Source organism: Podarcis vaucheri, assembly GCF_965113315.1.
Source record: "Podarcis vaucheri genome assembly, chromosome: 14".
NCBI classification, from domain to species: Eukaryota; Metazoa; Chordata; class Lepidosauria; order Squamata; family Lacertidae; genus Podarcis; species Podarcis vaucheri.
The window spans coordinates 54,222,871-54,238,057 of NC_138752.1; the positions used below are offsets into that span (position 1 = coordinate 54,222,871).

Consider the following 15,187-nt stretch of genomic DNA (forward strand, 5'->3'; position numbering starts at 1 on the left):
AAGTTTTAAAATAAAACCAAGCACTTTCAAAAACAGAAAGTGACTGCAATGTTGGAAGAGAATGGGGAATGCCTCCCCTGTACAACATGCCCGTAACATCCAATCCAGTTCTGATCTAAGAGGCAACAGCACAATCTTCTGCATGCCTACTGAAAAGCGGGTCCCACAGAATTCGACCGTGTGGCCTTCATGGCCTATTTTCCCCTATAAAAATACTGTGGATTTTATATGCAAAACTTTGCGAATGCTTTTAATCAATCAATTAAATGAAGAAACTCACTCAACTAAGATATCTTTTAAATCAAGCCATAGCCCTATTTCCTCTGTCAAGGCTGCAAACTTCACCTTCTTCTCATAGCCGACGCCATTTCTATTCTGCCACTGGGATGAGCAGGGATTAAATGCAAAGTGTTGCGATATGTACTGGGGCAATATGGTGGTTCCCTTATAAAACTTTAAAGGGGGTGGGGAAGCAAGCAAAAAAGCACACAAGGTTGACTAACACACATGTAAATGCATTCAGAACTCAGCTATTGAAAGATCAGGAATATAGATCAGGAAATTGGGCAGAGCTACAAGATGTCAACTCTCCCTGACGCAGGAAGCCCAGGACTGTAATTATCTCCTGTGCTGGTACCCGAGCCTTAAGCTGATGCTATACACCCTGGCACATTTTCAAATTTCCCTCTTTGTCATCAGGGCTGGAAAGTTGTCGCTTCGAAGAAAAATCAAGTAAAATTCAGACATTTCCAGCTATAATGATGCACGTGCAAAATGCTTGAGTTAAATCTCCTAACCACTTATCTGAGACATCAGCCAGCCCCAAATCAGAGCCCATTCCACAACTCCCAGGAGCCTGGGTCAGGATGAGGCCGATCTGGGGGGAGGCAGCTTGGGAGAGGCTGCAAGAGATGGTCAACCAGCAGCCCGAGGGCGGAGGCAGGCCCACCAACCCTGTTCTGCTCACCCGCTGAAAAAACTATTTAAGATTTCGTTTATCAAAAAGCCAGAGGCTTTTCTGTTAGGCCCAATATCTAATGACATCCCCAGAGATAAGAAAAATGTATTCTTTTATGCAACAGCAGCGGCCAGAATATTGATCGCAAAGAATTGGAAGGGGGAGAAAAGACCATCATTACTAGACTGGCAAAGCAAGTCCGGTGAGTTTGTGGAAATGGCAAAATTGACGGCAATCATTAGAGGCCATTCAAATCAGAGAATAATTAAAGAGTGGGATGGAGTGAAGGAATACATGAGAAAATATGGTTCCAGAACTGGAATATTAATAGATAATGTGCAGGGGTAAGCAAGGAAATAATAAAAGAATGAATTGAATAATTATTAAACTACAACAACACAACAAGATGGAAGAAGTTAAAAAAATATTGAGATCACACATGGGTGAAGGGGAGTGGGGGGTATAGGGGAATTTATAAAAAATTCTAATATACAGTGGTACCTCAGGTTAAGTACTTAATTCATTCCGGAGGTCCGTTCTTAACCTGAAACTGTTCTTAACCTGAAGCACCACTTTAGCTAACAGGGCCTCCCGCTGCCACCGGAGCACGATTTCTGTTCTCATTCTGAAGCAAAGTTCTTAACCCGAGGTACTATTTCTGGGTCAGCGGAGTCTGTAACCTGAAGCGTATGTAACCCGAGGTACCACTGTAGTATTTCTAATTGCATTGCATTTATATATAGCAAAGGGAAGTCTATAGCAATTAGGTATATTTTAATCTAGTCAACTATGTAATAAGCTTACGTTACAAAACGAATATGGATTTTGAATTTGATGCTTGTAATTCTTTTTCAGTTTTGGAATAAAGGGTTTTTTTAAAAAAGAACTGTTGTGCTCACCCTCCTGCAAACTTGCGGGAGGTTCTCAGTTGCCCTGCCAAGCTTGGAAGACAGGGGGGCCATTGATGGCAGACGTGTCGCAGCACGTAACTCTTGGCCCCTTTTGAGAGCAGCTCAGGCAAAGGCAATGAGGATGCACTTATGCCGTCACTCAGTGCACTTCCAGCCTCACATGTCTTTACTTTGCATCCTGAGCCCAGGAGGGAGAGCCTGGAGTTCCCTGTTTTAGCCTCAAAAACATAGGACTGCCCAGAGTAACGGTATGGTCTGAACGTGTCACCTGCCTGAACTCACCTCTTTATCAAGGCCTGCTGCAAGGTTTTGCAAACTGTGAGAGACTCCCCGGTGAACATGTGGCACATGATGACCTCGAGGCAAGCGGTCATGAAGGCCATCACAGCGTCCGGCTGCAGAGATCCGCTCCGGGAGATGATGCAGAGGCGCTGGAGGGACGAGCAGTGGCTCAGGGCCTGGAAGAACTGGGCGTTGGCGTTGAAGTAGGGCTGCTCAAGCCTGCGGAGGCAAAACAAGGGTCAACCAAACGACACGCCTCAGAGAGACAACACTTGCAGGGGGGGCTGTACATCTGAAGGCAGCCCTGTTTAGGGGAAGTTTTTAATGTTTGATGCATTACTGTATTTTAATATTTTGTTGGAAGCCGCCCAGAGTGGCTGGGGAGGCCCAGCCCGACGGGCGGGGTATAAATAATAAATTATTATTATTATTATTATTATTACTACTACTACTACTACTATTATTATTGACATTTTGTTGTGCTTTTAAAATTCTGTTGGGAGCCACCCAAGGTGGCTGGGGAAACCCAGCCAGATGGACGAGGTATAAATAGTAAACTACCGTATTTTTCGCTCTATAAGACACACCAGACCACAAGACACACCTAGTTTTTGGAGGAGGAAAACAAGAAAAAAAATATTCTGAATCTCAGAAGCCAGAACAGTAAGAGGGATCGCTGCGCAGTGAAAGCAGCAATCCCTCTTGCTGTTCTGGCTTCTGGGATAGCAAATGCGCAGCCTGCATTCGCTCCATAAGACGCACACACATTTCCCCTTACTTTTTAGGAGGGAAAAAGTGAGTCTTATAGAGCAAAAAATATGGTATTTAATATTATTATTATTATTATTACTACTACTCTACCAGGAGGGGAAGTGTTTGCAAAGCCAGAGGGGACGAGGAAAGAACACCCCTGCTTTTAGCAGAGTGGAGCTCAGCACAGAGCTTTTGGGAAGGCAAAATCCATTTGATTTTAGTTGAAACCTCTGATGTAACCTCTATGAAGGAACTAGCTGGAGAGTTAACTCATCAGTGGGTTTTAAAGGAGAAAGACAATTCCCCAACGAAAAGCTCCAGTTAAGAGGTTGGGCGTTTTGTAAACTGGGCTGCATATCTGCTCCTGCCTTACTCCTCTCCCTTTTGTGACTCTTGGACAGGTGAAACCTGTGGCAACGCCCTGACTTCTGAGCTTTTATCTATTTACAGGGCAACCTGAGATGGTCTCATCATTGCCATAGCTTGTAAACTGCTGTTTTCCCAGCTGCCTGGAGTGAGTGGGATCAGCTCCAGGAATCCAAAGGAGGAAAACACTATTGAAAATGATCTGCTGGCAGGGTGTGTGTGTGTGTGTGTGTGTGTGTGTCTTCCTCCACCCTCCCCTCAGGACATCTCTCTGCCACAGGGATAAGAATTCACTTATTTGATACTCAGCATCGTGTCTCAGGTGTCAAACGCTGATCTTCCGTTTTCTCCACTGAGATCCAAAGAAAGGAAACCCACTTTGAGGTTTTCTACAAACAAGCGGCAAACAAGTTTTATGAAATAAATCAAAATAAATAAAAGGGAAGCAGAGGAAGGACTCCTTGTGTGATAAGTACCATGGAAATGTAGGGGAGGGGCAAATAAACAGTTTTCGCTGTTGCTCCATGATCAAAGCAACATGTGAGCAAGCAAAGCTCAGCTGGTTAGAACATAGCGCTGATAACAGCAAGGTGACAGATTCAATCCCTATATGGGACAGCTGCATATTCCTGCACCTCAGGGGGTTAGACCAGAAGATTCCCTTCCAACTCTACCATTCTATGACATTAAGTTACTCACAACAGTAAATGGTCAGAAAATATTTTTGCAGTACAGCATCCCGTGCACCAGGTGACACTGTTGCCATATTATTATCATCAGAATATGCTTTTTTGTTTTCAAGCCCTGACAATATCACTGTTTAAATGTTCAGAGTTAGAAACAGGTTGAGAATCAGGGTGAATCACAGACAGACACCACCCCCAGGGAGCTGCTTTGAAACTATCCTCTTTTGTATCAAAATATATGTATTTTTCTGTTTAGAACACTGAGTCCATTGGCTCTGTGGTGTATTAATCAGCAAAGGACAACTATTATCAGTGGGCCTGGGAGTTAAAGGCATGTTCATTCGGTTTTCTTTGAGGCTATTTCAGTTTTAGCGTTTCATTAGGTTGGGGGGGGGACGGGGGGGGGGATAAAACAAGGAATGGCCTTTGCTACAAACAATGCAGGGATGTTTTGATCATTAAACTGCTTTCCAGGTCTCCGGAAGGCACCCACCTTGCAATTTTGGTGACAAGCAAACTCACCAGCATTTTAATCAATTGGTCAACCAACTACAAATTCATCAATGAGCTGACAGCCTTTTATGCTAACTGTAAATTGAATAGTGTACGTCCATTGCTTCCTTCTCTAGCCTTCCCCCTTGATATTGCAAACACACGAAGCTGCTTTCTACTTATACCAGGTGAGCCTTTTGGTCTCTTCACTCCTCTAGATGTTCGCAGGCTGCATCTCCCATCGCAATCTCCAACAACTAGCCATGTTGAGTTGGGCAACAACATCTGGAGGGCCACTGCATCCTTCACCCATGATCTAGCGCAGCAATGTCCAACCGATCAACAGGTAGATCGCGAGGGTTCTCCTTGTCGATCGCGGGAGTTAAAAAAGAGCTCGCCCGGTTCTTCATGAGCAGGGATAGGCAAACTAAGACTCGGGGGCCGGATGTGGCCCAATCGCCTTCTCAATCCGGCCCACAGACAGTCTGGGAATCAGCGTATTTTTACATGAGTAGAATGTGTCCTTTTATTTAAAACGCATCTCTGGGTTATTTGTGGGGCATAGGAATTCGTTCATTTTTTTTTTTTTTCAAAATATAGTCCGGCCCACCAAATGGTCTGAGGGACGGTGGACTGGCCCACGGCTGAAAAAGGTTGCTGAACCCTGTTCATGAACGATTGCTATGCACCCCGCCCTGGCACTATGTCCAATTACTGCTGCCGGCGTCTAAGTGAGAGCTACAGACTGGTGAGCGAATTAATACAACCCTTTCCAAAAAAAGCTCAACTACTATGGGCAATGACAATGGGTAGATCACTGCCAGTTTTATTACACTGGGAGTAGATCGTGGTCTCTATAGAGTTGGATATGATATGCCTGATGTAGCGCATACCAATCTAGCCCAAACCAACGACTCTGCCTGGCCGTGGTTTCCTAGGGCGTCAGGCAAAGGTCATCTCCAGGACTAATGACCAAGAGCCTTTAAAGTCAATGTACCAGGGATAGAATGTGCAGCTTCCACCCGAGTCCAGTGCTAGAAATTCCCCAGGTGCCAGGCACCTTTTGCGACTGGCACAGGTCCAATTGCAACCACACGGAGATCTCCAGCTTTCTTAAGCAGGTAAGCAGAAGGGCTTATTCACTGCCTTTGAAGCCCACCTTTATCTCCAAGGAGCACATAGTTCACCCCATTCATCAGTTACTCCTTATGACAACCCTGTGAGGTAGACCAAAAGGCTGTGACTGTGGAGTCACCCAGTAACCTTCCTGACTGAGCTGGGATTTGAACCCTGATCTCCCAAGTCCTAGTCCAACACTCGTCACCCCTACACCACGCTGGCTTCCGAGAATACTTCTGCTGTATAAATTAAGTACCGTATTTTTCGCACCATTGGACGCACTTTTTTCCTCCTAAAAAGGAAGGGAAAATGTCTGTGCGTCTTATGGAGCGAATGTGTGGTCCCTGGAGCCAAATCGCTGTTGCCCTACGCTGCTGGGGTGCTCTTCGGGGATGGGGGGAGGAGCCACGGTGCTCTGCCGGCTGCCTCCGCTTTCCCCTGAAGCCCCGGCAACGTTTGCAAGCAGCGGGAAGGCTGTGCGTCTTTGCCCTGCGCTCCTGGGGTGCTCTTTGGGGGTGGGGGAGGAGCCACGCTGCTCCGCCTATAGCTTTTGCATTCCCCCTGAAGCTCCGACAAGGTTTGCAAGCAGAGGGAAGGCTGTGTGATCCTGGGGTGGAGGGGGGGAGGAGCTACACTGCTCTGCCTACAGCTTTTGCATTCCCCCTGAAGCTCCGACAAGGTTTGCAAGCAGAGGGAAGGCTGTGCGTCTTTGCCCTGCGCTCCTGGGGTGCTTTTTTTTGGGGGGGAGCCACACTGCTCTGCCTATAGCTTTTGCATTCCCCCTGAAGCTCCGACAAGGTTTGCAAGCAGAGGGAAGGCTGTGTGATCCTGGGGTGGAGGGGGGTGGGGAGCAGCAAATTGCTTTCTCTCAGTGCCTCCTAATTCAACTGCAAAGGATTGCCTAACCGGATTCTGAGCTCCATTTGAAGTTTAAAAATACTAAGTTTGGGGATTTCTTCAGGTAGCAGTTTTGCAGAAATAGTCATAAATACATGCAAAGCATTTCCACAATTCAGTATTAGTGAGCTCAGCTAAAACCGAGCAGGCATCTGGCTCAGTAACAGTTTAAACTAAACAACTATAACCAAAATAAAAAAATTCCTTCCAGTAGCACCTTAAAGACCAACTAAGTTAGTTCTTGGTATGAGCTTTTGTGTGCATGCACACTTCTTCAGATACACTGCTCTGTATCTGAAGAAGTGTGCATGCACACGAAAGCTCATACCAAGAACTAACTTAGTTGGTCTTTAAGGTGCTACTGGAAGGAATTTTTTTATTTTGACTATGGCAGACCAACACGGCTACCTATCTGTAACTGCAACTATAACCAGACATCCTGTGTGTTTGTGTGTGGACCATGTTCCTAGCAGCTAATCTTTATTGCTGAAAAGAGGCACTGATTTTCCACTCCAAATCTATAATTCATTATACAAATTCTTACAAGTACAGTCCACCTATACCAAACCAAAAACATTGTGTTCTCTTGTTATTGAATGGGAGCTATTTATCTGCCCTCTTTTCCTCCTCTGTTCTTTGCTCAATCACTCCATTTCCCACTCTTTGAATCTTCCTTTCAAAACAACCAGGCCTGTTTTGAGAAAACTTCAGAGATTTAGGATCTGGAGCGCAATCATTGGATCTCTTTGCTGTTCCTCCATACTCCAAGCACTTCTCATTTGCACAGCCCTGGTTTCTCTCCCTGACTATTAATATTCTTGATTAATAACAGTAAAATGCTCAAATTTTAATTTTTGTGACTGCTGCCAATACTGACTTCCCAGTGATGATGAAAACAGCTACATTATAATGGAATGTCTGTCCTTTTTCCATTCTCTTCATTATATATTGTGGCTCGCTTTAAAGCAGCAAAGTGGACAGGAGCCACCCACTTTGCTGTTTTAAATAGTTTAGTACAACATTTGAGTTGGATTTTTTCTTCTTATTTTCCTGCTCTAAAAACTTGGTGCGTCTTTTGGTCAGGTGCGTCCTATGGAGCGAAAAATACGGTAGGTAAATACATACATTTGGCTTTATTGCTGTTAAATAAATCATGACACGGTGTAATATGTCATGTGTTGTTGTTCCTCTGAGGTTGTATTTACCAAATTTTAAGACCTGCTAAGGAACAGAGGATTGTTATGATGCCTGATATGTAAACCACAGAATTCAAAGGCTTTCTTTTTCCCATGACTGTGTATCTGAGTTTCTAACGCTGCCTGAGTCGTAGGCCCTCTGCCTCTTTAGGAGTTCCGGCTAGCTAAAACCCAAAGTGACCCCAAAAAAAGAGAAAAGACTGACAATCCCGGGACCGGGGGGAAGGGACGCTGGAAGATTGGATTGTTTTTATTTTATTGTACTTTTTGTATTATTATTTTTTGGTATTATTATTGTTATTAATAGAAATGTTCTATGAATGTTGGGAAAATGTTGAAATGAAATTACTTGGCTCTTGTTAAAATGCTTAAAGAACTAGGCAAAAAGGTAATGGATATGAGAAGTTAGTAAAAAAGATTTAAGTTTTAAGCTCTAAGGTCGTTTTTATAAGATAAAATGAGAATAGAGTAAGGTAACGTAATGATAAAATATTACGAGTTATGGAAAGGATTTGCTGCGATAATTATTAATCAAGATACAAGAGATGGGAGGAGGAGGAGGTCATGGAAAAAAGGTAATGGAATTTGGAGAATTTGATAAGGATGGTTTTATTTTTTCTTTTATTTTTCTCATGATTTTGGGTTTTTTTTGTAATTTTGTCTTTTTTGTGTGTGTATTTTTTAAAAAATTCTTTTGTTTCAATAAATATCATTTTAAAAAAAAAATAACCAAAATGAGCCAGCCCACAACCTCATTTGCCAGGAAGAAAAGAAACCCCAGGTGCCAGAGCTCTCTCCCTGCTGCAGCGGGATGGGAAAGCCACAGTGCTGGGCTAATATAGGAGCTAGCCCACCTCTGCTTCACCTGAGGCCCTCACCTGAGATCTCGCAAACACCTGCAGTGCTTCAACGTGTCCACGAGGGCCGGCATGTACATCACTTTGCCCATCATGCCCAGGTTGGCCAGGGAAAGAGTCCGCAGGTGCTGGCACTGGGCCCCAATGTGAACGAGCCCGGAGCCTGTGAGGATACTGGGCAACTGGGCCAGCGTGAGGCTCTGCAGGAAGGCCAGCTGGCCAATGGCGGCCACTTCGGCATCCCCCACATGCTGGGCCCGCCCGCAGGGAGGCAGCGAGTTCCGAATGGCCGGCTCGTTCCGCGGCATGGCGGAGGAAAAACTGGACCCAATCAGCTCCAGCTGCTGCAGAAACGGAAGGCTTTCCAGCAGGGTCCAAAAGACGGAGGGCTGGGGTCTGGAATTCCCCTGCTCCAAGCAGTTCCGCGGATACGTCTGCACCCCGATCCGGACTTTCTTCCCAAAACTCGGGGAGGTGGCGATGGTCACCGGCTGCACAGACGGCTTGTCGGCGGGCACAGGGCTCACGTCGGCGATGGAGCAGACGGGCAAGGCCAGCGAGAGGAGGCACTTCAGGTGAGCAAGGAGCTGGCACAGGTGCCTGCCCAAGTTTTCGGAGCTGTGGTGGTGGGCGCACGACAAGTTCAGGTGCCTCAGGTGGCAGCAGGAGGCGACGAGGGTCTCCGCGATGCTGCTGTCAATTTCGTCTTCCGCTTTCCGCAGCGTGGAGTCGGGAGACAGGCAGTGGACGCAGCCGCTCAGGTTCAGGCTGACTAAGCTGCGGAGGTCTTTGCCGCCGTTGAGGACCCTCTGGACCAGCTGGCTGCCGGACAAGCTGCAGCGGCTGAAGCTGAAGTAGACAGGGTTGCTGAACTTCAAGTGCTGCAGGAGGCTGGAGCCATTCATCCAAGACCCGGGCAGCTGCAAGGCATCCAGCGTCACGTTCCGGGCCATGGAGTCCAAGAGGTTTTTCACAGCGCAGCTCTGGGGGAAGCCGCCGGGGGCAGAAATGAGGAAGGCGTGGAGTTTCTTGGGTGTGCGGTCGCTCAGCACCGCCAAGTACAGCCTCACCACCTCCTGGTTGACCGGCCCAGGCGCCAGCCTAGCGTAGAAGACCCGAAGGTTCTGGTAGTGAGGCACATTGCTCTCGCCCACCATGAGCTGGCCAGAAATAATCAAGCCCTCCCGCGACCGGTCCAGGATCTCAAAGTACAGGAGCAGCTTCTCGAGGCTGGTGCAGCAAGGAACCACCCCGTAGGAGGGCGTGTACAGGGTCTGCTTGAGCTCCAGCACGCGACTCAGCGTGGCTTTGCACTCGCTGCTCAAGTGGGAGGCGTCAAAGCCCGGGTTCACGTCGATGGCCAGGGAGCGCAGGTGCTGCAGGGCAGAGAGCATCTTGGAGAGGCGGAGGGAGGTGAGGTTGCAGCCGGACAGGTTCAGCTTCACCAGGTTCCTGCAGCGGGTCACCTGGTCGATGGTGGAGCCGGGCAGCCAATAGCAGCCGCTCATGTTCAGCTCCTGAATCTCCTTGCCAATCTCCCGCGTGAGCTGCTTCACCTTGTCCTTGTCCACCTGTGCGCAACAGGCAGAAAGAAAAACACACGTTAGCGATCCGTAAAAGGAGCCAGCACCACTTTCGATGTGAAGGGAGAGACACTCCAGAGACCTCCTCCTTTACAGAGCTCTCTTTGAAAGCAGCTGAGGGTTAGGGTTAGCTTCCAGTGTTTTCAGCATGGAAGGCCAGATCACCCTGCAGCTTGTTCAGAGAGCTAGGTTAACCTTCAGGCTGAAGAAACAGCCAGAGGGAAAGAAACGTTGGGAGAGAGACTGATGGCGAAGTTATGGACAGCCCTGAAAAGTGTCACTGAGCTTGTTCTCTCTCTCTCTCTGCTAGAGAGAGCCATATAGCAAACCCCCTCCCCTGTTTGAGGCCAGAATAAAGACAAGGGAAAGCATTTTCTTACACTAAACCCAGGAAGCACCTTCTCCATGGTGCCTTTTCACTTAAAATACTAATCTCCTTCTCCACCCTGATGTACTCTAGGGACTGAATCCCTTAACTGAAACCCAGTATCCCTGAGAACAAGTATCCCGCCCAGCTCCATCCACATCCCGTGATTCCCTCAAGGCTCTTCCTCACCTGATAGTCCTTATGCAGGGTCATGGCGTGGGTAAGGCTTTTGTCGAGGCTAAGAACAGAAAGCTTCCGGCAGACTCTTCGGACATTCAGGACAAGGTCTGAGACTGGGGTGTACCTCAGGATGTGCAAAAGGATCTCATCCGAGAACTCCATTAAGTTCATAGCGTTGCTCTCCTCTCCACTCTCATCGCTCGTCACTTCCTGAAGAGAGAGAGAGACAGAGAGAAAGCAAAAGAGCTCAGGACACAGAAATGAGATTCCTTTGGGGACCGTTGGGGAAGAGAATGTGTCTGAAGGAGAGCATATGGAATCACGGGTTTTCCGGTGAAGAAACCTGCAAGCCAGTTAACAAAGAAAAGAGGGGATTTTGGAGAGAGCAGGAGAGTAAAGAACAAAATCGAGAAAAGAGCAATACAGGAAGCAACTTGGAAATGCAAGGAAACTTGTTCACACATGCATGTTTATCACCTGATGACTACAATGTGTGAACGTTATCTTTTAACTTTTCTCCGCTGCAATATTTGGTGACTTATGGTTGAGTGGATAAATATGAATGAAAGGTCTTCAAGTTAGCATCTTGTACATGTGAACGGAACACAACAATTCCCAGGGGAGTGAAGATCACAGGCCCACTGTGAGCCAGCAGGCCTCGAGATGCCAAATGACACACAGGCATGCTTGAACCAGGCCTGAATTGGGGCCCCTGGGGATTGTGTCCTCCAGTTCCTCCTGGGTGCAAAACCACACCTGACTCAAGGCACTTAAAAAGTGGCCTGTGAGAGAACGGTGGGCTATGAACCAAAAGCGGTGAGGGTCTGCTGTGTGGAGGGTGACCGTGGATAGAAGGAAAGGCCCCATAGGAAGGAGATGGATGGAGACCAGAAGCTGGGGAAGAGGGGGAAAGGCTAGAAATTGAAGTAGAGGGGTGAAGAAGAGTGGTGAGGGGGGAAGTTGGGGCAAGACCACAGCTGTGGATGAAGAGAAAGTAGAATGAAATATAAGCGGTGGGGGGAGGAGAGGTGGGAATTGGTCAACTACCGCAATGGGGGGGGGGGAGAAATCTGCTGGCATTTGAGCAGGGGGCGATGGATGGGTGTACACGCTGCACCTCTAGTTCCAAGATCTCAAGTTACAATGCTGGGAGAGACAGGGGGGGGCACAGCTCAGATGGTGGTGCAGCTGCTCTGCATAGAAGAGGTCCCATTCTGAATGACCATTAGAATTGCCTCAGGAAGCAGAGCTGCAGAAGCCTCAGCCTTGGAACAGGGGTAGGGGAACATTTGTGGGGGGACCCCCCCCCAAGATGTTGCTGAATTGCCACTCTCCCACCCCTCCCATGCGCAGCTGGGGCTGATGGGAGTCCCGATAACATCTGGAGGGCCACAGATCACCCACTCGTGCTGGAAAGTAGCTGCCTGTCAGAGCAAAACAGAGGCGCCTACTCAGGCCCAGCTGCCCCCAACTTTCGACACCAGGTTAAGGCCCATGCAATTGTCTTGGGGGGGGGGGGGTATGAACTCTGCAGCCTTACCTTATAGCAGCTGCTGCTCTGCACTTTGAGATTCAAGAGGCTGAAACCTCTGTCCTACCTGCTCTCACTTTAATTCATGGAAATGCTGATAAGTGATACAAATCAGACCCGAGAGGCAGCAAGGCAGGGAAAAGCCAGCAGTGAAGAGCAGGCACCTCGGGGCGGGGGGGGGGGGTCAGCCCTGCCTGGCACCAAATCGGACGCCAGGGAGAGCTGCAAACGTGCTAATAAAGGTCAACCACCCGCATATAGAAGCTTCCCCTTTGGGAACCTGCGATGTTTTCTGGATTTTTATGAAATAGATGAAATACATAAATAAATGCAGCCTCTCCGAGGAGCCGAACCCTCCCCTTCCCTCCCTGCCAAGCAGCAGGCGGCACTGACAGGGCCGCTTCCCCCCTGACACGCGACAGGGCCGCTTCAGACGTTCGCCCCCGGGAGGAGCTGCTGGGAGCGGTTGCCATGGACACGCGAGGGGCGGGGGAGCCGGGGTTGCCATGGGCACCAAGGCCTGGCTGAGGCTGCCGCGCCTCGCTCCGCGGGGTTACCTCTCCCGGGGAGGCCATGGTCGGCGGGCCTCGGACTCCGAAAGCGCCTCTGCCTCTGCCCCGGCCGCCGGCCCTTCCTCACGCGCAGCCTCCCAGCCGGCGGAGACGAGGACGGAGCAGCTTCCGGCGCGCTCCTGACCTCACTTCCGCTCCCCGGCCGCCTCAGAGGCGCCATTTGGGGAGAGGCGGAAGAAAGCGGAGGCGCCATCTTGAGAAGGTCAGCCCCCCCCCCCACCCAGCCGTCTCTTCTCCAGCTTCTCCGCCTCCGTCCGGCGCTGGCGCGGGAATAGAGTTTCTGCCTCTGTGTTCCTCGTTATGTCTCCGTCTATTTCTCTCTCTCTCTGTGTCTCCCTCTCTTTCCGTGTATGTACCATCGTGTCCCGGACGCCATCTTGGGAGTGGCATTGGCCAGCCCAAAAAAAGAGCCGGCACTCAGATTTCTTGCTTTTAGGCTGCTATCCAAAACATGCCTGCTTTTATTTGCATAGTGACTGAGGGCATACGTGTCCCACCTTCCTCCCGAGGCGGCGTCCATAGCTCTCCCTCTCCCCTGTTTGTCCTCACAACAACCCTGCGAGGTGGGCCTGACTTGGTCTAAAGCAGCTTCCTAACTGTAGAGTTGGGAGGGACCCCGCGAGGTCATCCAGCCCAACCCTCTGCAATGCAGGAATTGCAGCTCAAGGATTGCAGCTGATTGACAGCGGAATGGATTCCCTCCCGTTCCTGGGACGTTTTTAAGCAGAGCTTGGAGGTCCATCTGTCCTGGATGTTTTACCTGAGATTGCTGCATTGCAGGGGGTTGGACTAGATGGCCCTCGAGAGCCCTTCCACCTCTACCATTCTAGGAATCCCCTGGCAGCTGGCCACCCGTCCTCTGCTTAAAAACATCCAAGGAAAGAGAGAGCCTGTGCCGGACCTCAATGGCTTTAAAAGGAGGACTAGGCAGACTCTTTGGGAAGGCTGCAAGTCACGATGGCTCTGTTTGCTACCTCCAGATGAGAGACCGTGGGCCTCCAAACACCAGCCGCTGTGGGGCAGCAGCAAGAGTGCAATTGTGCTTGTGGACTCTGGTTGGGCGCTGCACTGCACACCTTTCACCCGTTCCAGCAGGGCTCTCAAATTCCTTGCAGCAAATATGGATTATTAAGGACAGCGGAGGCTGAAATCCCAACTCCGCTCAGAATTCAGCAGGGTTGACTTCTGAGCAGACATGGCTAGGGCTGCGCTTAATGCCTCTCCCAGAGGGATGGGAACTGTAGTGTGACGGCCAAATGCATCCCTCCCCATGGCTTATGTGGTCATAGGATCTTAGAGTTTGAAGGGACCCTCAGGATCATGTATTCCAAACCCCTGCAATGCAGGAATAGGCAGCTCTCCCATATAGGAATCGAACCTGCAACTTTGGAGTTAGCGGCACCATGCGCTAATCAACTGAGCTGTCTGTATTCAGAGGCATATCGGCCTTTGACGGTGGGCACAGGACATAGCCATCATAGCCCTCTCCTCCATGATTTTGTCTAAAACTCTCTTAAAGCCATCCAGGTTGATCAAGGGTCTGGAAACCAAGCCTTAGGAGGAACGGTTGAGTTGGGCGTCTTTAGTCTGGAGAAAAGGAGACTCGGGGGAGCTACAATAGCCATCTTCACATGGAAGCCACATGGAAGAGGGAGCAAGCTTGGCTTCTCCTGCTCTGGAGGGTAGGACCTGAACCCATGGCTTCAAGTTACAAGAAAGGAGATTCTGACTAAACATCAGGAAGACTCCCCTGGGAAATGGTGACCTCTCCTTCTTTGGAGGTTTTTAAGCAGATGCTGGACGGTCATCTGTCATGGACGCTTTAGTTGAAATCCCTCATTGCAGGGGGCTGGGCTAGATGACCCTGGGAGTCCCACCCAGTGCTACGATTCTAAGTTGGTGGCCATCCCTGTCTCCTGAGGGAGGGAGTTCCAAAGTTTCAACTCTGCTCTGGGTGACCTTCCAATATTCATCTTCTTTGGGTGCCCATCAGTTCCAGCGTTGCAAGGGAGAAAAACTCTCCTCTGCTCGCTTTAAAGAACCATCTGTACTGTACAGTAAATCCTTTTTGCAGAACTGCTAGTGAGAAAGACACACACACACCCCATTTCCTCGGTTCAACTCATGCAGGTAAACGCTACTGGAAGTTTTCAGGAGCGCAAAATCAGCCCTGCTAGAACAAAAGTCCGTCTCCTCTTCCAGCACCCCCATCCCTCACAGGAGCCTGTCTGCAAAACCCATTATCAGGGACCTTGCCCAGAGACCCACTGCTTCCGATCCTAGAGATCTCTAGAGCGCCATCCTCACTAGTAACCCTCAACAGACCTCCTCTTCTCCATGAATCCACTGGATCCCTTTTAAATAGCAAGAGGCACCTGCTATTCAAAACACCTGGACTGAAAACAGCCAGTGTCTAAGGAAGGAGGGACAGGATTCC

General features: G+C 49.1%; 1 protein-coding gene and 1 long non-coding RNA gene across 2 annotated transcripts in view; one reads left to right on the plus strand and one right to left on the minus strand.

Annotated features, from left to right (window-relative positions):
• FBXL18 (F-box and leucine rich repeat protein 18) overlaps positions 1-12,871 on the minus strand; it is a 37,608-nt gene extending 24,737 nt beyond the window's left edge. The window contains exons 1-4 of the mRNA XM_082199733.1: positions 12,736-12,871; positions 10,657-10,857; positions 8,539-10,088; positions 2,152-2,370 (exon numbers count right to left, since the gene is read on the minus strand). Coding sequence (XP_082055859.1) covers positions 2,152-2,370; positions 8,539-10,088; positions 10,657-10,857; positions 12,736-12,753 — 1,988 coding nt within the window. The 5' untranslated portion in view covers positions 12,754-12,871. The remainder of the gene's footprint in view (positions 1-2,151; positions 2,371-8,538; positions 10,089-10,656; positions 10,858-12,735) is intronic.
• Positions 1-15,187, plus strand: part of LOC309519153 — a 130,582-nt gene that overhangs the window by 61,935 nt on the left and 53,460 nt on the right. The window lies entirely within an intron of this gene.